We start from the raw sequence: 23799 nt of genomic DNA on the forward strand, positions 1-23799 counted from the left end.
AAGAAATAAAAAAGGTGACTCTTTTGCTGTCCGAATCTCTTCTCTTTTTATTTTTATTTTTTTGTTTATTTTTTATCTTCTACACTAAATAACAAACGAAAAACCAAAAAAAAACCTTACCTGCGCCGCGCCGGAGGAGAGACGACGAGCGGTTTCCCCTCGTTCATCGGGTCTCTGGCTCCTTTTTCGGGGATTTGGCCCTAGATCCGTACCCTAGGGACGCTAGGCTTCAAAAAGGGACTGAAAAGGTCCGATTTTGGACCTCCGACCGCCACACATGGTGGCTCTATGGCGGAGACTCGCCGGAAGCCTTGGCCGGGCCATCTCCGAAATCGGAGCCAGAGAAAAGGAAAAAAGAGAGAGTTTTCTCTCTATTTTTCAACAAAATGATGAAACAGTTTTATTTTTAGCCTTTTTTTATATTTATATTAAACGCGAAACGACGTCGTTTTGCCTTTAGGCCGACCCGCGCGGTGACCCGACCCAGGGGAGGATCCGCGTGTTTTTGCTTCAATGGGAAATTTACGTGCGCAACCCTTCCACGTTTTAAGCGCGTTTCAATTGGATCCTTCATTTATATTTTATTTTTCTAAATTTTGTCTCCCATTTCATTTCTGTTTCAATTTAGTCCGCATCAAAGCGCTGTGTTTTGAGGGTGGAGAAATTTTCCCTTTTAGTCCCTCATGTCATGCGCGCGCTGCAATTGGATCCCGGGACGTTTTTTTTTTTTTTTTGATTTCTCTCCTTTAAATTTTGTTTTGACTTTAATCTAATCCTTTTTAGTTTGTTTAGGTTTTATTATTATTATTTGTGGTGTTTTGCTTACTTTATTTACTTATTTACTATTTTTCTCTTTTTTTTATTTTCTATTCTCCATTATTTATTCTTTCCTTTCGCATTCAATATATCCTTGTTTCATTTTACATTATTATTATTATTATTATGTATATCTTTTAATTCCAAATTTCATTATATATACACATATTCATACATATCTTTTAATATATATACGTACCTATGTTTCTTTTATATATTTTATGACTTCAAAAAATATACAGATATATACGCATACTTTTTTTATAATATATATGTGCATATCTTAACTTTTTTATATATATACATATGCACCTACTTTTTACATGTATTTCATTATTTTCATATTCCATAATTTTATATACCTACATATATATGTACATATTTTGTATATATACATATTTATTTATTATTTATATTTTAAAATATATTTTATATATTTTTTAATTTACATATACACACATATTTTAATTTATGTCTATATACATTTATATATATATCTCTTTATATTTTTAATTGTATCCACTATTTATTTATTTCATTTTCATTATTATTTAGAATGAATGCTTTAATTTTGTTGCTTATATGCTTGCGATTGTGTATTATATTAGTTTGCCTTTGTGTTTATTTTACTTCGTAGCCCTCTCCTGTATTATTTTGCTTACATCATCATCATTCCATTACGCCAATTTTTATTTAGATTTCAAAAAAGAAATTTTAAAAATATAAGTAATAATCGGTATTTGGGATCTTCAAAAGAATCGAGCCCTAACGTATTGGGTTTCGATTTTTTTCGTTGAATCTAAATAATCGAGATTACTCTTTTTAAAATAATAAAAGGCTCATTACCGGGAATTCAATATGTTGTGTCCTAACGCATTGGATATGACACGTTTTCCCGAGATGAGGATTTTTTGGGTTCCGATTTTCACAATAAATCTAAACACTAATATTTTCAAACTCAAGTTTTAAACGATGTCGGGAATTAATAAAGGATCGTGTCCTAACTTACTGGTCGTGATCTTTTTTTTAATTCAAGATTGTTAAATATCTTTTAAATAAGCATTTTTCATTCGCGTATCGAGAATTCGAGACATTGTGTCCTAACTTACTGGATATGATTCTCTTTCTCGAATAACGTGGAATGTGCCCCTTTCCCCAAAATTTTTAACATTTTAATACAAGGATCGTATTTTTAAATTTATTTAAAGTTTTCAGTTTTTCGACACTAAGACATTAAGTAATCAACTAAGTACCAATTTTGGGCGTATCGAGGGTGCTAATCCTTCCTCATGCGTAACCGACTCCCGAACTCGTTTTTCTGAACTTCGTGGACCAAAGTTGTTGTTTTAATAAAATCAAACCGTTTATTAAAAATAACTATTTTTTAGGTGATCCAATCATACCTCATAAAAAAAGGATTGGTGGCGACTCTCGTTTCATTTTTCAAAATCCAAGTCGACCTCGTTTTCCATCCAAAAAATGGTCTCAACATCTTTAATTTTAGGAAAGATGATAAAATGATGATATTTTATGTTATTTTATTATTTTTCATATTTTCATCTTTTACTTTCCAAATTAGTCATTTTATTTATTTAATTTTCCATGGATGACTAAGCATACTTATCTACTAACTCCTCTTAGTGGTCTATTTGTCATATAAGGACTTCCAATTTTGAATTCCATAGCTATTTGATACTCATAGCTACTAGAACTCAACTTTTGCATTTTTTACAATTTGGTCCTTTCCATCTAAATAGACATGTAACCAATAAAATTTCTCTACAAAATTTTCATACGATATTTCAATTATAATGCAGATCATAAAATAATATTAAAATAATTTTTCTTTTGGACTCGAATTTGTAGTCCCGAAACCACTGTTCTGATTTCACTGAAAATGAGTTGTTATAAGATAAGTCTACAACAACCCAAAAAAAAAAACTAAAGGAAAAAACCAAAAAACAAAAAATAGAAATAGGGCCCAAAACAAGAATCTTCTTCTCATTTCTGCAGTATTCCATGCTCTTTGCAAATCTGAAAACCCCCAAAAAATAAACGGCTAAATCCTCCAAATTCCCATAGAGATTCAACCAGAAGAGGGAGCAAGTTTAGACAGACAACCAAATTATCAAGTTTCTCAACTCAACAACATCACAAAATAGGAATTATGGTGGTCGACTGAATCGTCGATCAGAATTAGCCACTCCCAAGACTTTCATTGGAAATATACTTAAAAAAAATCACATCTATCAACTAAATTAATAAATTTGATTAGAAACATACCAAAAATGAAAACACCCAAAATCCAATATAATAATTTTCATTTTTTCTCATTCTTTTAAAATTAACCTCCATGTCACAAATAAAAGTGAGCCTATAAAAGATGACCATATTACACAATGTGTAAATATTAAGAGCTATTTTTTTGGAATCAAGACTAAACTGACACAATATATAAAAGTTGAGCGTTAAAACGGTTATTATGCCAATTTTAAAAGCTGTCAAGTTATCTTTCTGTTAGTAATTTAACGCTTGGTGAGAAAAAAAAAGAAAAATTTGAATAGTTAGGTTATCAAAAAAAGAAAAAGTTGAATAGTTATGTAATCATTTTGTAACTTTTTATGATTAGGTGATTAAAAAAATTAATAGTTAGGAGACTACTAGTATAGTTTACCCTAATATATATTTATATATATATATGTTAATATTTAAATTAAATAATACTATATTAAAATTATGTTATATATTACTATATTAAAAAATAATACTTTATTGTTGATTAGCATGAATATTGTTGCCAATATAGGAGGACGTGAATTTGAGTGCATTGAAGTGCAATATCCTCCTATTTATGAGTTGGGAAGAGGCTATAGGTAATTCTAAGCATTATGTAAAAAACAACAGATATAATCAGAACCTATAATGAGATTATTCGGAAAGAAAATACTCTATTGTCTTGTAGCCTTGTTGAAAGATGGACCGGAGGCTTACCAAAAAGTCTTCCAATCAAATTGCATTTCGGTTGGAATTTTCTTCTTTGATCTGAATATTCTCTATTTTTTAGGGTATTGACACATTGTCACACGAGTTTTCAAAATAAACAATTTTGACCAAAAGCCTATGACGACGACGATGATGATATTTAAGAAATGAAAATTTTACTTAAGCTTAGCTATCAAAGAAAGCTACAGGGATAAGAAATATTTAGCGTAATTTGTTTAATTCAATTTTTAATTTTATCATAGTGTCATCTATTAAAATTAAAACTTTCTTTTATCAAATTTCAAGATTTTGTAAACAATTTTATTATAAATTTAGATTATATTTGTTTATTTTATATAATATATAGAACAATCATCTAAAATAATATAGTTTAGTGTATTTAAATCTACATCTTTTTAAATTATTAAAAGTAATATTCATATTAATCGAGTTAAGATTCAATCATTATTTTCAATATTAAGATTTAAATTGACAAAAACAACTGTGAAATTTAAAGACTACGCATGTATCCCAAAAGAAGAAGAAACACGATAAAACTTTGCGAGCCTCCGTCGATGCTTGGCACCTTCACCAGTTGCATCATGGATACACAATTCTCTTTTGTCTTCCCTTCCTTTTATCTTATCTCGTACTTTTTCCTGGGAAGCTATAAATAAGAAAGCAGAGTAATTGGTGGGTCACTCATCATCTATCAAAACCAAACCAGAGCAAAAACAAAAAACAATGGCAAATTTGTTCATCAAGCAAGCAAAGCAGTACGCACAAGGTCGACCAAGCTACCCACCACACTTGTTCCAATTCATTGCCTCAAAGACTCCCCAACATGATCTTGCATGGGATGTCGGCACTGGTAGTGGTCAGGCTGCTCGATCTGTAAGTATAAAATTTTAATTTTATAGCAATTCAACACTGTCGCTTGAAGATTAATCAAGTATTTCTTCTTTTTCAGTTGGCTGAGATTTACAATAATGTGATAGCAACAGACACGAGCCCAAAACAGCTTGAATTTGCAACAAAACTCCCCAATATCCGATACCAACAAACCTCACCAACAATGTCCTTGGCCGAGCTTGAACAAAAAGTGGGAGCAGAATCAAGTGTAGATCTAGTGACCATAGCCCAAGCCGTGCACTGGTTCGACCTTCCTGTATTTTACAAACAGGTGAAATGGGTATTGAAGAAACCCCATGGGATCATCGCGGCATGGTGCTACACCACCCCAGAAGTCAACGACTCCATGGACAAGGTGCTTGAACGATTTTACAAAAACCCATACTGGGATTCAGCACGACAGATGGTGGATGATAAGTACAAAACCATCGATTTTCCGTTCGAGGCAGTCGATGGAGAGGATAGTACGGGACCGTTTGAGTTTGAGAATGAGAGATGGATGGGTTTAGAGGATTACTTTACTTATTTAAGATCATGGTCCGCGTATCAGAAGGGTAAGGAGAAGGGTGTGGAGCTTTTGAGCGAGCATGTGGTTGAAGAGTTCAAGCGTGCTTGGGGTGAAGATGAAAATGGTGGGCAAAAACTGGTTAAATTCCCGATTTATCTGAGGATCGGAAAAGTGGGTGCATAACTACCATGATTGGTTATCGTAATGCTAAATGAGAAGATCAGATGAGATAACTGGGGTCTAATAATAAATAGCTTTTTTTTATATTCTTGCGGTTTCCATTATTAGCTCTTTGAAAGGAAAAAATATTACATGTGATAAGTAACATAGACATAATTTTATTCCAACATCTCTTTCCTTTCTTATAAAAAGAAGTTATTATCCATGAATTATTTATTGATGTCTTCTTTCATCTTCTAGTATTTTTTTTATGAAAAAAAATTCATAATTGAGATAATTTAGAACTATTAATGAATTGGGTTATCCATTTAAGCTTAAAGGTTCATTCGAAATTTAAAAAGATTTGGATAAAAATATTAAGCTTAAAAAATAAATTTTGACAAAAATTTGGACCCATTTAACTTATGAATTGGGCTTGGACTCGAGCTTGAATATTCAAGACCCGAATCAACCAGACCTGACTCGCTTTTAAATTTATAATGTTTTATATTATCTTATTCTTTTTACATATTATATAATTTATAACATAAAAAAATTAATTTATAGTAATATATAATATTGTTATAATGTAAACATTAAAAAAGTTAAAAGATAATTAATATAAACATATGTTTTTAAAAATAATATGCACAAATTTAAAAGAAATTTAAATTAACTATTTATAAATATGTATGAATTTAAACAAAATTTTAAATTTATATTTTAGATCATATTGTACTTGAATAAGTATAAAATATATTAATATAATGCATAAACCTCTCTGAAGTAATTAAAGGGATTTTCTAATGTTGTGGTTCCAAATTAATAATATTTGGGTACCAAAGGCCAAACATATACAGTAGAAATTGAGAAACCTCGCTATTTTACTAAACTAGTCCAAAAAAATATTATATTTATAAAAATAATTCAGATTTAAAGACAATCACCAAAATAACTTAAAATGAAAAGTACCCACTCGTTTTTTGCACCCATGATTGCGTAATAGTTGTGTCAGACTTAAAAAAATTAATTTTTTGGGCTTTGGCCTGTCAATGGCCAGAACCCAGGTATTTTTTTTAAATTATATAATACTGATATACGAAAAAAGGAAAAAAAGAAAAATGAAAAAAAAATTTGGGTGCTGGCCTGTCAATGGCCGACACCCAGTACAAGTTTAAAAAATTATTTTTTTCGTGTTAGAATCAGATATAAATATACAAAAAAAATAAAAAAAATTTCCTTTTCTTTTTTCGTGTTAGAATCAGATATAAATATACGAAAAAAATAAAAAAAATTTCTTGGGTGTCGGCCATTGAGGCCAGCACCCAGTACAAATTTAAAAAAAATTATTTTTTTCGTGTCAGAATCAAATATAAATATACGAAAAAAATAAAAAAAATTTTGGGTGCTGGCCTGCCAATGGCCGGCACCCAGTACAAATTAAAAAAAATTCTTTTTTTTCGTGTCAGAATTAGAATTTTTTTTAAAAATTTGTACTGGGTGCCGGCTATTGACAGGCTAGCACCCAAAATTTTTTTTATTTTTTTTCGTATATTTATATCTGGTTCTGACACAAAAAAAGATTTTTTTTTTAAAAATTGTACTGGGTGCCGGCCATTGACAGGCCAACACCCTAAATTTTTTTTTATTTTTTTCGTATATTTATATCTGATTTTGACACGAATTTTTTTTAAATTGTACTGGGTGCTGGCACCCAAATTTTTTTTATTTTTTTCGTATATTTATATCTGATTCTGACACGAAAAAAAAGAATTTTTTTTTAAAATTGTACTGGGTACCGGCCATTGACAAGCCAGCACCCAAATTTTTTTATTTTTTTCGTATATTTATATCTGATTCTGATATGAATTTTTTTTTTAAATTTGTACTGGGTGCCGGCCATTGACAGGCCAGCACCCAAATTTTTTTTAAAATTTTTTCGTATATTTATATCTGATTCTAACACAAAAAAATACTTTTTTTTAATTTGTACTGGGTGCCGGCCATTGACAGGCCAGCACCCAAAATTTTTTTTCATTTTTTTTTCTTTTTTCGTATATCAATATTATACAATTTAAAAAAATACCTGAGTTCTGACCATTGACAGGCCAAAACCCAAAAAATTAATTTTTTTAAGTCTGACATAATTATTAGGCAATCATGAGTGCAAAAAACGAGTAGGTACTGTTCATTTTTAGTTATTTTGATAATTATTTTTAAACCTGAGTTATTTTTATAAATATAATATTTTTTTAGACTAATTTAGTAAAATAGCCGAGAAACCTATGAAGACGTGGCATAATAGCATAATTTAACACTGACAACTGAATCAACCCCACATTTTATTATCTTTTTCCATGCCAAACAAAATTTTGAGTGGTTAGGACGTTGAACACATCATATCATTTTAATGCTATCTAACAATAATCTTTATAGGAAAAATATAGTTTTCAAATTTGACAATAATGCTTCCCAGTTTATTATTTTAATAATTTGATTAAATCTTAATTTAATTAATATTAATATAATTATTAATATAAAAATATATGGGTAAGTTTAAATATGTTGAAGTATATTATCCTCTTATTTAAAAGTTAAAGAAAAATTATAAATAATTTTAAACATTTCTATAATGAAATTAATAATTAAAAAAAAAAAATTTTCTTTAATGAGTCATTTTAATAAATATTATTTATAACTGCTACTAATAAAAGTTGACTGACAAGAAAGTTCTTGAAAAAAAAAAGACTGACAAGAAGGTTCCACTTTCTAGACATAAATAAAGTTAAAGATCAGCTGCCAATTTTTTATTACTTGGAAAAGTTTGATTGATTATACATATATGATATACTATATATTAAAAATCTTCACGTTGTTATACTTTTTTAGAGTTTAGTCCCTTAAATTTTTCTAATTTTTAACTTTTAAAATGTAAATTTAATTATTAAATGGTTACTGTCGTTTTTGGTTTGCCATCTTCATAAACTCGTCAGATCATTGCCCTCTTCTACTTTCATTGGAACCGGGAGTGTCCAGACAAGCATATAGACCTTTCCGATTTAATGCTGGTTGGTTGTTACATCCTGGATTCAAGAAGATGGTTAGTGATAATTGGAGCTCTAATAATGATTTGCTTATTAATGTGATGCAACTCACAGACTGATCTCCTAAAGATTGGAAAAGAAAAGTGTTTAGCAATATTTTTTGGAGGAAGAAGGATGTTATTGCACAGTTGCAAAAGGTTCAACATAAGATAGATTAGCATGAGTTGGCTAGGTTGCGAGATAAGGAAGTTGCTACCTGGTTTAAATTGGAGGAGGTGTTGTACCAAGAGAAGTTACTTTGGAAGCAGAAGGTGCAGTACTGTGACTAGTTGTGTCATGGAGATCAGAATACTAGGTTTTGCTACAAATTCGAGTTGGGATACAGTGAAGCTAACGAAGGCGATAACATTTGAGGAGGTCGGTAGTGTCTTGTTTAGTATGGCACCGTTGAAGCCTCCGAGTGTTAATGGTTTGCTTGCGAAATTTTATCAGTCGCAATGTGATATTACGGAACTGTATATTTGTGAACTGGTTCGAAGGGTTTTTATAAGTGATGCGGTTCCGGCTGACATTAGTCGAAAACTACAATGGAACATAGAGAAGAAACCGGGCGTTGAAAACTTGGTAAGGATGGTTTCCGTGTCATGGACGTGTGGGACCTACTCCACTGCTGCATTCAGTAAGATTTCGCCACGTCAAGGAAAAACAAAATTGCCTACTTCTTTGGTTCCTGCCTGCACCTGCAATGACAGTTTCTTAACCGAACACCAACTGTTCATATGTGGCAACTGGCAACTCCAACGTTCGTTTTTCTTTTCTTATCATTTCTCGACGGGGTTGACCACTTTGAATATATATTTTTACAAATTTAATTTTACTCGAAATAAAAACAAGAAATTTATTGATGAATTTCATCCCTTTACTTTTTTCAATACTTTTATTTTATTGAATTAATTTCTTAATTTTGTAAGATAAATTTTGATAAATTAAATTAGGAGGATTAAAATTTTAATTTTTGTAAACTTGACCCATTTGCCAACAGATCTATAAATGAAAAGTAAAAAACCAAAGAATGGCGAAAATAAGAATATATTCTTCCATTTCATCTCTTCCCTCTTAGCTGCAATCTACTGTCTCTCTCCCTCAGATCCGCTTTTGATAAATTAAAAACCAACTTAAATTTTTTTAAAAATTGGGAAGAAAGCTACAGGTTAAATCAAAACCCAATTGAAATTTTGTTTTCTCATTGGAACTGAGTTTTTAGAATATGGAAACAACAAAGGCGTTGAAGGAGGAGGGAGGCGAGGGAGGACAGGAGAAAGAAGTGTTGTTGGATGGCAGCAACGGAAGCAGTAGCAGCGGCGACGCCAATACTAACGGGGCTCCTAAACATAGGCATACCCCTACAGCCAGCTATGGTGGGGATGAGAGGGGGATTTATGAAATTTTCGGATGGGTGTATCATATTGGAGTCAACTCGATCGGCCATGAGTATTGTCATCTTCGCTTCCTCTTTATAAAGGGCAAATACGTAATGATGTACAAAAGAGATCCTCACGAGAACCCCGGTATTGTACGTCTCGTCACTTCCTTTTCTGTTTTTTTGGATTTATTGGAGCTTGCCATTATGTATATGCCTGCCATGTAATTTTTAAGTTATGCTGATTTGTTCATTGTTTGGATTCTTGAGCTGTTGAAGGATATTGATTATTGACAATTAAAGAACTTATTTAGGTAGTCTTCCTTCTAGTTAGGGTGTTCCAGTGAATGGATTGACATTGAGATTGTTGAGTTTGGGGTCTAATTATTTGGTATATCTCCAAACTGTGTTGAATTAGTAGAGTGAGGGAAAAGAAGGCTGCCTTAAGCTAATTTAGCATAAGCACGGTAAGGAAAAAGAAGGTTAAATGCATTGCTGTTGAGGAAGTATATAATCTTTATGAATCGTGCTCATCCTTTAAGAAGTTAGTATTTGTTTTCTCAGATAAGAAAACCTGGTTAAAAATTTAATATATAAGTTGAATGAGGAAGCATTTGCAACATTTTATCTGGAACTAATTTATTTGCTTCTAGGAGGTCACCATTCAGAAGAGAGTGCTATTCTTAGAAGGCTAGACTCTTCGGAGTTTGCGGAGAGCTGATTAAAGTTCGTTGATATGTGGCCTTTTAAGGGTTACATGATCTAAATAACATGGCTTCACTATTTTATTTTTAGAAGTATCAATTTCAGTTCTTTATAGAATTTAACTTGCCTTTACATTGTTATGAAAAAAGGCTCTAAATGCCTCTTACTCAACTTGGGGCTTTGATAGTAGAACTGTCTTCTGTTATTGGAAAGTGGCAACTCATGTAGGCATCCAATTACAAAGTTCAAATTCAAGGTTGTCTTCTTTGTAATCACATTTGAAAGGAGACCTTGTAATCACATTTGAAAGGAGACCTTTATTTATTTACTTATCATGATGTTATGCATGAAAAACCTTCAAATACAATATTATATGAGGAAATTGTTTTCAACTCTCTTGCTTGTTTTTTATTATCTCTTGCCAATGTGCTTGAAGAAGCAATTACTTAATTTACGTGGGTCGGACCATTCTTCCAATTTAATTGTTTATGAATTATTGGTTTCTGATATGTTATCTTGTCCAGAAACCTATTAGAAAGGGTGTCATAGGACCTACATTGATGGTGGAGGAGTTAGGACGGCGAAAAGTCAATGACGGGGTAAGTGTGTAATAATCATTGTTTGCTTAATTCATTGATATTATTCACTATCATTTTTCTTTCAAAACTTTGCTCTTAGATAGGATATTGTGATTCTCATTCTTCTTTTTCCAGTTTTCTTTTTCCCACTTGCTCTTTCAGGTGGTTGGTTGTCTAAGCTTTTTTTCATTGCTTCGTGATTTGCTTTCCGATTGGCTATTTTAATATTTTATGGTCAATCAATCTTCATGTCAGACTTGACAGTTTTCTTTTGTTAACTATTTGTAGGATCTATATGTTATACAGTTCTACAATCGATTGGATGAGTCCAACAAAGGAGAAGTAAGTTTGTTTCAAACGATTGAACTGATAATGGTTGCTAGATTTTGGCTTTTATTGTGCATGACATATGGCATTCTGTTGGTATGTATAATCTTTGAGTTTGTCGAGTTGTTGGAAATTGTAAGTTTTCAAGTTATTATACAAATGGTTTGGGTGATAGCATGCTTGCCTTGGCTCATATTTTCAACCTCTCCCTTCAATTAATTTTGAAAGATGTCAAAAGATATTAAATCCTGTGGTTGGGATCAGTAACTGATTGAGAAGCTTTATAAGTATTTCCTCTTGCCTAGCATGTAATATAAAAGGGAAGATGCAATTATTGACAAGAATATACCTGGTTGGCTTATGAGGACTACTATTTCTATGGGCATCCTGGCGATATATTAACCTTATTGACTTATTATTTAGCTTTTTGGCTGGCTTTATTTTTAGTTCTTTTTATAAGTGCAACTGAATCACTAGGACAGCTTGTCATTCCCGGTTAAAGCTGACTAGCTGAACCACTTTGTTCTTGTTCAACTTCAAACTGCCATTGAGTGCGACAATAATCCATCTTTGAACCTAGCTGTTTGGAAAGAGATAATGGATCCCCATTCTCCTACGGCAACTAGAAGGAAAACCTCTTGTACCTCTCTGAGAATATCATTTTCTCTTGAGTTTTGATTATATTGCTCCCATAAATGTGATCGCTTCAGTAATCAAAACCATATTTTTTTCCCTTTAAAATTTTGTCTGCAAGTCCTTCATGTCTTATGGTGAGTCCATGTTACATTTTGTTGGTTCCTCCGGTGATGTTACTTCTTGGCATAGGACAGGGAAAATGACAACTTTTACTTTTTCTCTACAGAAAATTAGCTCCTTAAGTTACTTTTCTTATTAATGGTTAGATAGTCTTGTGTGCTGAAGTGTCTTATGACTAACTTAGCATTTTTCTGCTTCAAGATTGCTTGTCCAACAGCTGGAGAAGCTCGAAAATGGATGGAAGCATTTGATCATGCCAAGCAACAGGTACAAGGAAGTCAGTTAAAATGATTTGAATCATATATGTGGTTGCTTTCCTAGAAGAGAAGAATTTATTTTCCTTATGATTTTTCTTATGCATTCACGTAACTTGCCACCTATTTTGACAGGCTGAATATGAGCTTTCAAGAGGAGGTAGTACCAGAAACAAATTAAACATGGAGGCTGAGTAAGCCATTTTTCCTTGGCCATCTTACTATAGTAGCCTTACTTGAGTTTGCTAATAATTAAAGACTGATTTTAGACAAATTTTATGGATCCTGACTGTATGGTGAAGATTGGGGGGGGGGGGCGATTTCCATTAATAGATTCCAATTATAGGTTCAGAAGAGACTAATAATAGATTAAAATGCTGTATAACTACATAGTTCTTTGATGTTAACTTAAGCTGAGGCTAAAATTTTGGTTTTGGTATTTTGACTGGTGATTTAATTTCAATATATATGTTTATTTTGACCATGTAGCTGAACTATAAAGTATAATAGCTAGTAGGCACCTGTAACAAAGTCAAATTGTTTTCTAGTTTCTTCAACTGTTCTACAAATTATACTTTGTTTTGCCTACATTCTATTTTGGAAGAAACATCAATTACTCTGCCTGTTTTCTTTTGAAGTATTGATTTGGATGGCCATCGACCACGAGTAAGGCGGTATGCACATGGATTAAAAAATCTTATAAGAATTGGAAAAGGTGAGTTGGTAGTTGTCATCATTATGGTTTTGGGCCATTGCATCTTTTGCATTAAAAAAGGATTCTGCTATGTCCACTTTGTTGTATAAAATGATCTCTTAGTGTATCATAGTCACTTCCTCATGTAAATTATTATGGAAAACTATTTCAAGTTCAGTTTTATGTGCAGCTTTTAGATATTACCAATAAAATTACTGTCGGATCATGGTAAACTAATGCTTTATGCTTCAATCTTCAGTTAAAGAAAATGCTGCATCTCATAGTCTACATTCTACAAAGCATTATTTAGTTACTGTCTTGCTGGAATTTTCCAATCTTAAATGACGGTGATAAAAGTAAGTATGCATGTTAGTCCAGTCGGACAGTTCCAAAATAGTTGTCTTTGGGATATTGACAATCAAGATAATGGTTTCTTAAAACTGAAAACATGTTGGTGTTAGAGATTTCAGCCTTTTAGGCGTGCATTTTTGTCATGTGAAGCGCAGAAAATCCTTGAATAAATGTTCTGTAGAAAATTTGTGATTTGGAGAGATTGAAAAAGAATTACCGCGTCATATCCATGCAAAAACCTGTGTGAGGAAGTGAGAAGTTAAATTAGGAATTAGTTGATATGAAGGGCTTCTTTTTATTTATTTTAAAATTTTAAGACTAGCTTTTTATGTTTCTAATATGTATGTTTTAATGATTTTTGTACTTAATATAATTATTTTATAGTGCCGAGTTAAATTTGTAGTTTTCTTTTATTTTGGCTGTCATAGGTCCAGAAATGCTTTTGAGGCTAACCTCAAACTTGGGTGGTAGTGGTACGTCAAATAGATACTTTGAAGGGGAGTTTGGAGATGCAATTGAAGCACATGAATGGAAATGTGTTCGTACAGTCAATGGTATGCTTACACATTTTTCTTTTGGTTAAAACAAAATGCATTAATCCAAAAAAAAAATGTCAAGATATTGAAGTGTAAATAATACCAATAGGATCAAACTTTTGGATTGGAGCAATGATCTATATAAAAGCACTGTAGACAATAATCCGTACTGAACTGGAAAATCTGTAATGATGTATTTCTTATACTGTCACTGTTAATGTTTTACTGCAATTAAAACTTTCTGCTCCTTAAGATGTGGAGGATGAAAATTTTGAATCTGTAATTTACTTTGGGTCGCTCAATATGCTGAGAAAATGATGTGGTCCTAATAGAGAAACAATTTTTGTATAACCATTTAATAGTTTGGTTTCTGCTTGGTTTCAGGTATTAGAATCTTCGAGGATGTGGCTGATTCTAAGGTACTTATGGGATCATACTTATTATTTCCTTTTTCATTTAGGACAAATGTCGTGATAGGCTTTCCCACATACTTTTTGGAAGTTTGGAACTTTAGCCTTACTCCATTCATGTTGAGAAAATATGTACAGGAACATTGATGATAAAGCAACTTTAATTATTAACTTAGCAGTTAAAACTTAACTCAGTGCCAAACATGCAGTTTACAGATATTGCTAATTGAAGTTGTAGATTTAAAATTTTTCAGTGCTTGTGATTGTTGCTGCAGCTTTCTTTTGTGTTCAAATAATCATTGGTCGCTTGTTCTTATATTCCTAAACAATATCAAAATTTTACAATTACTCTTCATCAGATGAACGAGTCATTCTTTTCTTTAAATTATCTTTGAACATTTATAGCGTGGAAAAGGTGCCCTTGTAAAGGCTGTTGGTCTTGTAGATGCAAGCGCAGATACCGCTTTTGAAGTAATCTTAAATTTGGAACGCCGTAAGAGATATGAGTAAGTTGTTCCTTCTATGTTCCTCGATTTTATATTCCCAGTATGCAAGTTTGGTTTCTCAACTAATGATCTTCACAGGTGGGATATGTTGACTGCTGACTTGGAGCTGATAGATTCTTATGATGGACACTATGATGTTGTCTATGGAACATATGATCCAAAATATCTTACTCGGTAAGTTTTGCAGAAGGGACTACTACTTTCTGAAGCACCATTTTCCCACAATATGTAGTGCACATGTAGTAACCATATCAAGTGTACTTTATCAAGCAAATCAAGAGTTTGTACTTATGATTGATTTGATGTATCCTCGATTTTTTTCTTTTCCTCTAAAACAGATAGTGATAATTAAGAGTTAAATGATATTTATTTTTCTTTTTAAAACAGATAGTGGTAATTAGAGGTTGAACAATATTAACTTCCTCAGTTAATCATCAACTAATCAAATTGGCATGAATCTTGTCTCTTCTGTCATTGGCTTGCATTTATTTGTCATATTGCATGTTTTCTAGATGGCAATCCAAGAGAGATTTTGTCTTCACTAGGCGGTGGTTTCGAGGGCAAGATGGGGCATACAGTAAGAGATAATATGTTGATAATATTTTTAGTTTATTAACTTGGCTCCTTTTTGCTCACATATGATATATGTATGTTTTGGCAGCAATTTTGCAACTTCCAGCTGTACATAAGAAGCGGTCTTCAAGATCTGGATACCGTCGTACACCAATTAACCGTAAGAATCAGTATTCTTAGTTGGAAAATTGTTTTCTATCTGAAGTCTGTATTGATCTCGATTGCTTGAATGCACAGTGCATCTAGAATAAGAGGAAATGCTATCTTTCTTATTTGCATCTCTACTTCCTCTACATACTTAAAATTTTGAAGGGATTGATTGATCCATGTAAATGTGATTATTTTTGTATGTTCTATTGGTAGCAGCAAATGCTAGTTTTAGAGGTCTATTTCCATTATGTGGCAATTTAATTGTTCATAAGGTAGTGCTAGGGGGCCGTGGAGCACTATGAGATAAGCCTTTTATAGGTTTCATTAGTAAACAGACCACGTGTTGCTTTATCTCTGTTCATAATATATATCTCTATGTTTGTTGATGGCAGCATCTACGTGGGAGGTTAGAAGTTTAAATTCGCCCATGGGTTCAAACACCACAAAATGTCTTGTAACACATATGTTGGAGATTCATTCTTCTGGATGGCTTCGATGGAAGAAAAATAGCAGCTCAAAGTTTGAAAAGACCATCCCATATGCTTTATTATCACAAGTGGCAGGTTTAGTTATCTGATCAAGTTCTTATCATCTTACTTATGATCTGATATTAACAAGTAATGACTTAGAGACATCTAGTTATGTTGTCTCAGGAATTCATATCTTCTCTCTCTATTAGACTGCCGGGCTTCAGATTTCTTATGCATTTTAGGGACGTGATCAGCTAAGACAACCTAACTACACTGATCTTCAAATACCCAACTATTTTTCCTATCCCTAGGGCTTTCATGATCTGGCCATGATGGACTATCTTCAGTGGTAAAATCTATTGAACAGGATTGATGTTTGACTGAACCATTTTATAGGTTTATAATGAGTATATATTGCTAGACTTTCTGACAGTGTGGCCATAAAGGAATACCTTTCTTTCCTAACACTGCACGCAGATGTTGATTGCTGGCTACACCGAGAACATAAATGACTATTTTTTAAGAGTTACCGTAAAAACGCATCTAAATGCAGGGTCAAAACCTGCAGGATTTTGCCACAGATATCATTTATGCCTCTGCCACTGTATTGTAGTTAAATTTCCTTGTAAATATGTTTCAGGGTTAAAGGAATATATTGGAGCAAATCCATCACTGAGTTTTGAATCTTCCGCCACGGTTGTCCAGTCAAAACTTTCTGATGTTTCAACTTCCAGCAGCGAGTTTGAGGATTTAGAAGTGCAGGATGAATTCTATGATGCAATTGCTGGTGATTCTACTTCATCTTCAGAAGATGAAGAGAGTGAGGATGATGCAGAGAAGAAGGTAATTCCATTTGCCTCAATGAAAATCACAAGTGCCTCAACTTTATCTAACAGATATATTAATTGTTTTCTTAAAAACCTCTGTCGTTGATAGCTTGCTCTCAACTTTATCATGAACAGAAATTTAAGCTGAAGAATGTATCATGGGCCATCTCAAGCTTAGCTTTGAAGCGAGTTTCAGGTTCTTTCTTTTCTTAAAATTTGTATTGCAAAAGATCAATCTGCTTTTACCTTTTATTCTTATTTGAAAAGGAAAATTTTATGGAGGAAATCTGTCACTATTGACTCATGCACTCTGTTTTCATTTTTGGTTGTCAGTAACAAATAATTATAGCTTATAGCTTAAACAATGTCTTATCCTTAATACATTTGTGAGCTATTACCTTATGCTAAGTATGAGGTCACTGCGTATGCAGCTTCTGATGCAAATAAGGAATTGGATCCTACTGTACCTTCTGTTCATGTTGATGCAAGCCAATTCAGTGGTTCCCTCCATAAAGGAAGGGATGAGACTGACTCAAATTGTTGGACTTCTCCTAGTGGTACGGGATTTATGATAAGAGGAAAGACTTACTTAAAAGATAATGCCAAAGTGAGTGTTCCTTTTCTTCTAAATCATTTTACATCCATTTGCCTTGTTTTACTTGTTTTGGGTGCATTCATCTATTTATTTTATATAAACAAAGTATGAATATATATGGATTGCCAGAGTTTGATCCTTGGTCATTGGAACTAAGAGTCCAACAGTCTACCAACAAACCATATGCTTGTTGGCAAAAGATCGAAGCTTGATTTTCTAGTATATTATTATGGCAAATGAGATGGACATTGGAATGACAGTCAGTGTCTGCTTGACTGAAGTGCTCCACATTCTGTCTGTTCTCCTGAGTTGATAAGTTTGCTTTGTTTTCCAGTTGTCATTAATTCTGTTTATGATGGGTCACCAGTGTGATTTAGTTTCCTTTAAATTCTGAACTGAAATTGGCTTTACATGTGTATGTGCTGGTGGTATTTGCTGTCTCACTGTTGTAGTCTTTGTTTAGTTTAAAATTTGAGACCCTCTGGTTTAGTTCAGTCGTTTCAGGTGCTTTGTTTGAACTATTATCACATTTTGATTCATTTCTTAATTTTAGCTTTCTTATTGTACGAGTTCTTTGATTGCTTTGAAACTGTTATTATCTTGGCGTAATGAATTTTTTGTGAAATAATGTGCAACTTTAAATGCAAATAAGGAATTATGGCTTTTCTTATGATGGAAAAAAATCTTTTTGTTTCACATCTGACAGAGGGACAGTCCTCTTGCTTTGGTTTTAGTATATATGTGATGTTGGCCTATCATTCCTTGTTCCTGCTGAGATACTGGTTATTCTGTTGAGAATCAATTAATGGTGTAAACCTTTTTCACAGATAATGGGTTCAGATCCCCTTCTCAAACTAATAGCTGTTGACTGGTTCAAAGTTGATACAGCCACAGATAAAATTGCATTGCATCCAAGGTCTCTAGTTCAGGTATTATATTAGGGTTTGTATTTTGCTCCCCTTTCTTTGCAACTGTGTTTTAACATTGTGTGAAATTGATTCGCTTTTAGCAATTTTGCTGCATTTGTGATTTTTGGTTTTTATTTTTTCATTTACTTTGACTCATTGTGCACAAAAGCCTTACTACTACAATTCAGTGTCATCCTTCTAGATCTTTCATTTTACATTCTCAAAATTTAATGGTAAAATGTATAAAAGTAAACAGTAGCTTTCTGTATTCATAATTTTTCCTGCTATGGGTTAGCTATTCCTATGCTAAAGGAATACTTTTTATTCTGAGCAAAATTGTATATATTTTGTAGGTTTTTCTTATAGGATACATTTAGCCTTACTTCTGTAGATAATTAAATAAATGGACCAGCATTCATCTAGCAGAAAGTTATATTTAGTATGCTTGTTACTATTTATTACGTTTACTTTGACAGTTCTAAGTGGGGCTGTAATATAGTTAAACTGAGCATGAATAGTGGTAAGCTTGAGCTTGATTTGGAACTTGTGGCTCGATACTCGGTTTGATCAAGTATCATTTGCTAAGCTCGAGATAAATTTGAACTACTTGAGCTTGACTTGATTAGGCTTGTTTACTAAATTTCCATACTCAAGCTTGAACTAACCTTTTGCCTTGAAAAAAAAATCATAATTAAATCTAAGATAATACAATTTTTGGGGAAAAAAAAAACTAGATAAAAAGCATTACAAAGAATAATATAGATGATAGTTTAATTTCAGTGAATGAAATTGGCAGGTCTTTTTATTATTGGGATTGGTTTAAATTAGTCCCAATTTAGTCCCTATACTAGTGAAAGGAACCAAATCAGTTCAGATTTTAACAGAGTTAATATTTACTGTTTAAAATTTTTAACTTTATTTGATTTTTTTACTAGTACAAGGATTAAATTGATAATTTAATAGTAGAGGGATTGATTTAAACCAGTCCTTATAATAGAGGGACCTGACAAGTATTCTCATCATTTAATTTCTAAGAATTCCAATCACAAGCATACCCGTCCCTTATCATAAAAAGTAACAAAGATAATAGATAATAACATTTTTTTCTGGATTCCTTAAAAAAAAGGGTGGAATTAAAAATGACTGAATGAAAATAAAAATACCAGAGAAATATTTAAAACCTTACTTTTAGATGAAGTTTGCTGACTGAAGTTAAGGAATAAAGATTAAGTAGGTTGGATGATGATGTGTCTTTGACTCTTTTTGGGCTAGGTCATGGATATGTGGGAGCTTGAGAAAGTAGATCGGATGAAATGAAACCATTCTTAGTTTCTTCTGTTAATAACTTTGTCTAACAATAATAAGCAAAGCCCTTTCCCACTTCAATGGTTTCACTAACCCAATCTTTTCCAGATCATATATTTATTGTCATATCTTTTCTTGTACACCCAGTCGGCCTTTGTAGCATCCTCATCCCAGCTGCACTCATTTTTATGTATTATGACACTTAGGTAAGTAACTATCAAAATGCCAGGTGGATTTGCAGTTGTTTAAGATTTTTTTTTTCAGTTTGGAGATTTTCTATTTTGAGAATTATTGAACTGACTGTTTATACTTGCATTATATCCATCAGCAAATAGTTTGCTACTCCAAGCAGTTAGAGACTATAAATTTGTTTTGGAACTGTCAAACTATCTATTCTTGCATCTTTGTATCCTAGTGTATTGGAGCATCTCTGTTTTACAGATAAATAACACCTTTGTAATACTATCTATCTCACGGGGACAGAAAAATTTCCTTTCCTGATATAACTAGCTAATTTTGCAAATATTTGAGCTATCATATGTGGTTTTGTATGATTGAAAAACAGCTTTTTGATGTTAACCTTACTGCTATTTTTCATTTTCAGTCAGATGCTGGAAAAAAGCTTCCATTTATCCTTGTGATTAATCTCGAGGTATGCATTCCAACCTCTTTTACTGGTGCATGCTCTTGAACGAAATACCTGTCATATACCGGGATTTTTTATTGAACTCTTTCCTTCAGTGGCATTCCATGTTAAAAGACTACTACTACAGAAAACTAATCGTTAAATGCTTGGGACATATAATTTTGGCATTCTGACCTTTAAGTACTACAGAAAACTAATCGTTAAATGCTTGGGACATATAATTTTGGCATTCTGACCTTTAAGTCCCTGCTCTATTGTAGGATCATTATTGGTGATAATGCTTAGGCCATAGTTTCAGAAAAGAATATGATGAGTTCATTTAGCGAAATGCTAATCCATAAATAGGCATGTTTGTACATAGTGAATGATATGAAGGCTAAAGTAGAAATTATTGAACAATTTTTATTGTTGTAAATGGTCAACTAAGATCACTCTCTGGCCTTCATATTCACTTCTAATTTCCATTTTCTCCAAGGAATGCGGACTCTGGAGGATGAAAATGGGAAGAATTGTAGCATGCGAAGAATTTTAATTGAATTCTTTTTTCGGTTGCCACTAGTTTGATTTTGGTCTTTCAAAGAGGATATTATATGCTTTGCTGTCTCTCTTTCAGGTCCCTGCAAAACCAAACTATAGTTTGGTCCTTTACTATGCTGCTGAAAGGCCTGTGAATAAAAATTCTTTATTGGGAAGATTTGTGGATGGAACAGATATGTTTCGTGATGCCAGATTTAAACTGATACCAAGCATTGTTGAGGTATGAAATGCTATATTGTTGACATCTCCAGTGTCAGTTATTTATTTTATTGTAATGCTATTGAAAGGCTTATTTATTTGCTCTCATATGCACAGGGCTATTGGATGGTCAAGCGTGCGGTTGGAACAAAAGCTTGCCTACTTGGGAAAGCTGTTACCTGCAAGTATTTCAGACAAGACAACTTTCTTGAGGTAATGCAACCTCAGTTTTGCTAATTTGCTTGCCTCAATAGGCATGCTAGTGATATATGCATCTAATTTTATTTTTAGGTATGAAGTTAATGCAGTTCATCTAAAAACTACAAATAACATGAAAAACATGAATTAATTGCATGGGATCAAGCAGGAACTTTGGAATCTGCATTTTGTTTTAGGTATGAAGTTGATGTACTTCATCCTGAAACTACAGATAATATGAAAAACATATATTGTGTTCATAACATGAATTAACTAACTGCATGATATCAAGTGGAAACTTTGGAATCTCATATCTTCTGCCTTATACAGGAAGACGAAATCTGCAGATGTTCTTATAATCTTAAAGTCTAGGTTGTATCAGGAGCTAAAATTTTTTAGATTTGTCTATAAATCTTAGAAGTTCTACTGCAGAGATATATACTAAGATTATCTCTATTTCTATATTGAGAATTAATGCCTACCTGGTGTCAAACTTGTTAGATGAGGATGTTCTGATCTTGATGATACTGTTGCTGAATCTATTCTTATGCAGATTGACGTGGATATTGGGTCATCATCTGTAGCAAGAAGTGTTATTGGCCTTGTCCTTGGATATGTCACAAGCTTAGTAGTAGATCTTGCAATATTAATAGAGGTTTGTGTTTTTCTGCTGTTGATTTTCAAGCTATTGTCTTCTGACGCAGCCTTTTGTTTTTGGCCTAGACAGGAGCTTTGTTAATGGTTGGGATGTTTTATGGTTAATTCTCATGCAATGTCAAGTGAATGTTGTGCATTTGCTGTTTGAATCATCTTTGAAACTTTGGGGCATGTTTTAGAACTGTGTACTGAAAAATTCTGTTATCAAAGGGAGACTTTTGCAATTTGTTTTGAGAACAAAATCAGAAAACAAACAGCAACTCTAGCAGCACTTTTCCTTTTGTACTTTTTGCTTGTCTAACTCAAAATTGTCGGAGTTAAGCATATTTTCTCTGGGTTGTCTGGTTTTTTGTATTGCAGCATATCTGTTGCTTTCCTATGCTACAAGTTTTAAAATGCCCAAACTATTTTTCCCCCTTGGTCTCTTTTTGCTGCTGCAACATGCATGAAATAAACAATTTTAGTACATGTTGCTTTCGTAAGAAGCAAACTCCCAAAGTTTTGGCTGCTAATTAGAAATATGATTGGGTTCTGGAAATCCCTATTCTCACTGTTGACAAAATTTTGACATATTCCTTCCGTCAACCACTTATTCTTTGAGCAATACCCTCTGTTGGCATTTTGAAACTGTACCATGTTTTATTCACAATGATGAAAGTGTTTCTAAAGTGCTGTGTAAGATTGAATTGTTCCTAGATTTTAGATTTAAATTTACACGTCTGAAGCACATGTATTGACACTTGCTCCTTCTGCAGGGAAAGGAAGAGGCAGAATTGCCAGAGTACATATTGGGCACTGTCCGACTGAACCGAGTGAAGCCTGAATCTGCTGTGAACCACTGAAGGCTTGAAGTTAACCACTGTGGCTAAACCGGTCCTTAACCATCTTGTACTGGTTGGTATGAATATGAGTAGGCTCCAAGTTTAATAGTTTTATTTGATAATAGTATTAAATGATGGATGAGTTAGGTTGGATTTGCACCCAGTTTTTCACTCGTTTCAGTCTACGATTTGAGAAGACTAGCGTTGGGTTAATAGTTGATCTTCGAATTGGGGGTTGATCTTGTGCTGAATATAATTGCCTCTTTATATGCTTGGTTCAAGATCATATAGGTTGAAGAACCAAATGGCCTCTTTATATACTTGGTACCTGATCATCATATAGATGGAAGAAACAAATGGTGTACCTTGTACTTAAAATTTTACCACAGAATTTGGGACATATTTGATCCGTCACTTGGGACTTGTTTTGATGGATAGTTTGTTTTAATGGATTCCTTTTATCCATAAAGAATTTGTGGAGTTTTCTCTGCATCTTTCCATTTAATTTCATTGTTTAAGTTCTTTCGTTACTGACTCACACCCATCGAGTTGTAATATATATATTATAGATAGATTAATATTTGGGTACAACTAAATCAGCAGTCTCTAAACTTTGTTTAAAATTATGTTTCAATAGTATATTTCAATTGCTTGACGTAATACTCACTAATGTTAATTTTTGTTAAGGAATGACCTGACATGTTAATAAAAAGACTTACCAAAATATAACAATTTAAAATTGTTAGTGACTATTAAATAGCTTTAAGAAATTGGGTGATTAAAACATAAATTTAAACAAAATTTAAAAATTATTAATAGAATTTACTTTCCGTTAAATTTGTATTCACTATAAGCACTGAACCGTAGCAGTCAATTTGTATTTCGGTTTGATTATTACTTCTATTCAAACATCATCCAAATTTTATAATTAGTTTATTGCTTTCTATAATTTTTAT

General features: G+C 32.6%; 2 protein-coding genes across 4 annotated transcripts; both read left to right on the plus strand.

Moving 5' to 3' along the window:
- The first annotated feature begins 4205 nt into the window (after positions 1-4205).
- LOC107953819 (putative methyltransferase DDB_G0268948) lies at positions 4206-5610 on the plus strand. Of its 2 annotated transcripts, none has more exons than XM_016889235.2 (2): positions 4206-4692; positions 4769-5610. In XM_016889235.2, exons 1-2 carry the CDS (start codon positions 4543-4545, stop codon positions 5399-5401), a joined length of 783 nt encoding a protein of 260 aa, XP_016744724.2. In that variant the 5' UTR covers positions 4206-4542; the 3' UTR covers positions 5402-5610. The 2 variants fall into 2 exon arrangements, with proteins under 2 accessions (XP_016744724.2, XP_016744725.2); XM_016889236.2 differs by having other exon boundaries at positions 4523-4675.
- A 3563-nt stretch (positions 5611-9173) lies between these two features.
- Positions 9174-23348, plus strand: LOC107953817 (protein ENHANCED DISEASE RESISTANCE 2). 2 transcript variants are annotated; one of them, XM_016889234.2, is made up of 22 exons: positions 9174-9994; positions 11071-11145; positions 11413-11466; positions 12409-12474; positions 12597-12655; positions 13100-13176; positions 13935-14060; positions 14427-14461; positions 14858-14958; positions 15037-15132; positions 15471-15535; positions 15620-15691; positions 16074-16244; positions 16792-16994; positions 17114-17174; positions 17410-17585; positions 18401-18502; positions 20391-20438; positions 21046-21189; positions 21285-21380; positions 21919-22020; positions 22778-23348. In XM_016889234.2, exons 1-22 carry the CDS (start codon positions 9689-9691, stop codon positions 22862-22864), a joined length of 2322 nt encoding a protein of 773 aa, XP_016744723.1. In that variant the 5' UTR covers positions 9174-9688; the 3' UTR covers positions 22865-23348. The 2 variants fall into 2 exon arrangements, with proteins under 2 accessions (XP_016744723.1, XP_040952998.1); XM_041097064.1 differs by having other exon boundaries at positions 9852-9989.
- The last annotated feature ends 451 nt before the right edge of the window (positions 23349-23799 follow it).

This window comes from Gossypium hirsutum, chromosome D07 (genome assembly GCF_007990345.1).
Source record: "Gossypium hirsutum isolate 1008001.06 chromosome D07, Gossypium_hirsutum_v2.1, whole genome shotgun sequence".
In the NCBI taxonomy this organism is placed as follows: domain Eukaryota; kingdom Viridiplantae; phylum Streptophyta; class Magnoliopsida; order Malvales; family Malvaceae; genus Gossypium; species Gossypium hirsutum.

Bases quoted from the DNA above. Each gene is read 5' to 3' on its own strand.
- LOC107953819 (XM_016889235.2), top strand. From the start codon at position 4,543: ATGGCAAATTTGTTCATCAAGCAAGCAAAGCAGTACGCACAAGGTCGA. The intron at 4,693-4,768 runs GTAAGTATAAAA...CTTCTTTTTCAG, and splicing joins GTGGTCAGGCTGCTCGATCT to TTGGCTGAGATTTACAATAA.
- LOC107953817 (XM_016889234.2), top strand. From the start codon at position 9,689: ATGGAAACAACAAAGGCGTTGAAGGAGGAGGGAGGCGAGGGAGGACAG. The intron at 11,146-11,412 runs GTAAGTGTGTAA...AACTATTTGTAG, and splicing joins GGCGAAAAGTCAATGACGGG to GATCTATATGTTATACAGTT. The intron at 21,190-21,284 runs GTATGAAATGCT...TCATATGCACAG, and splicing joins TGATACCAAGCATTGTTGAG to GGCTATTGGATGGTCAAGCG.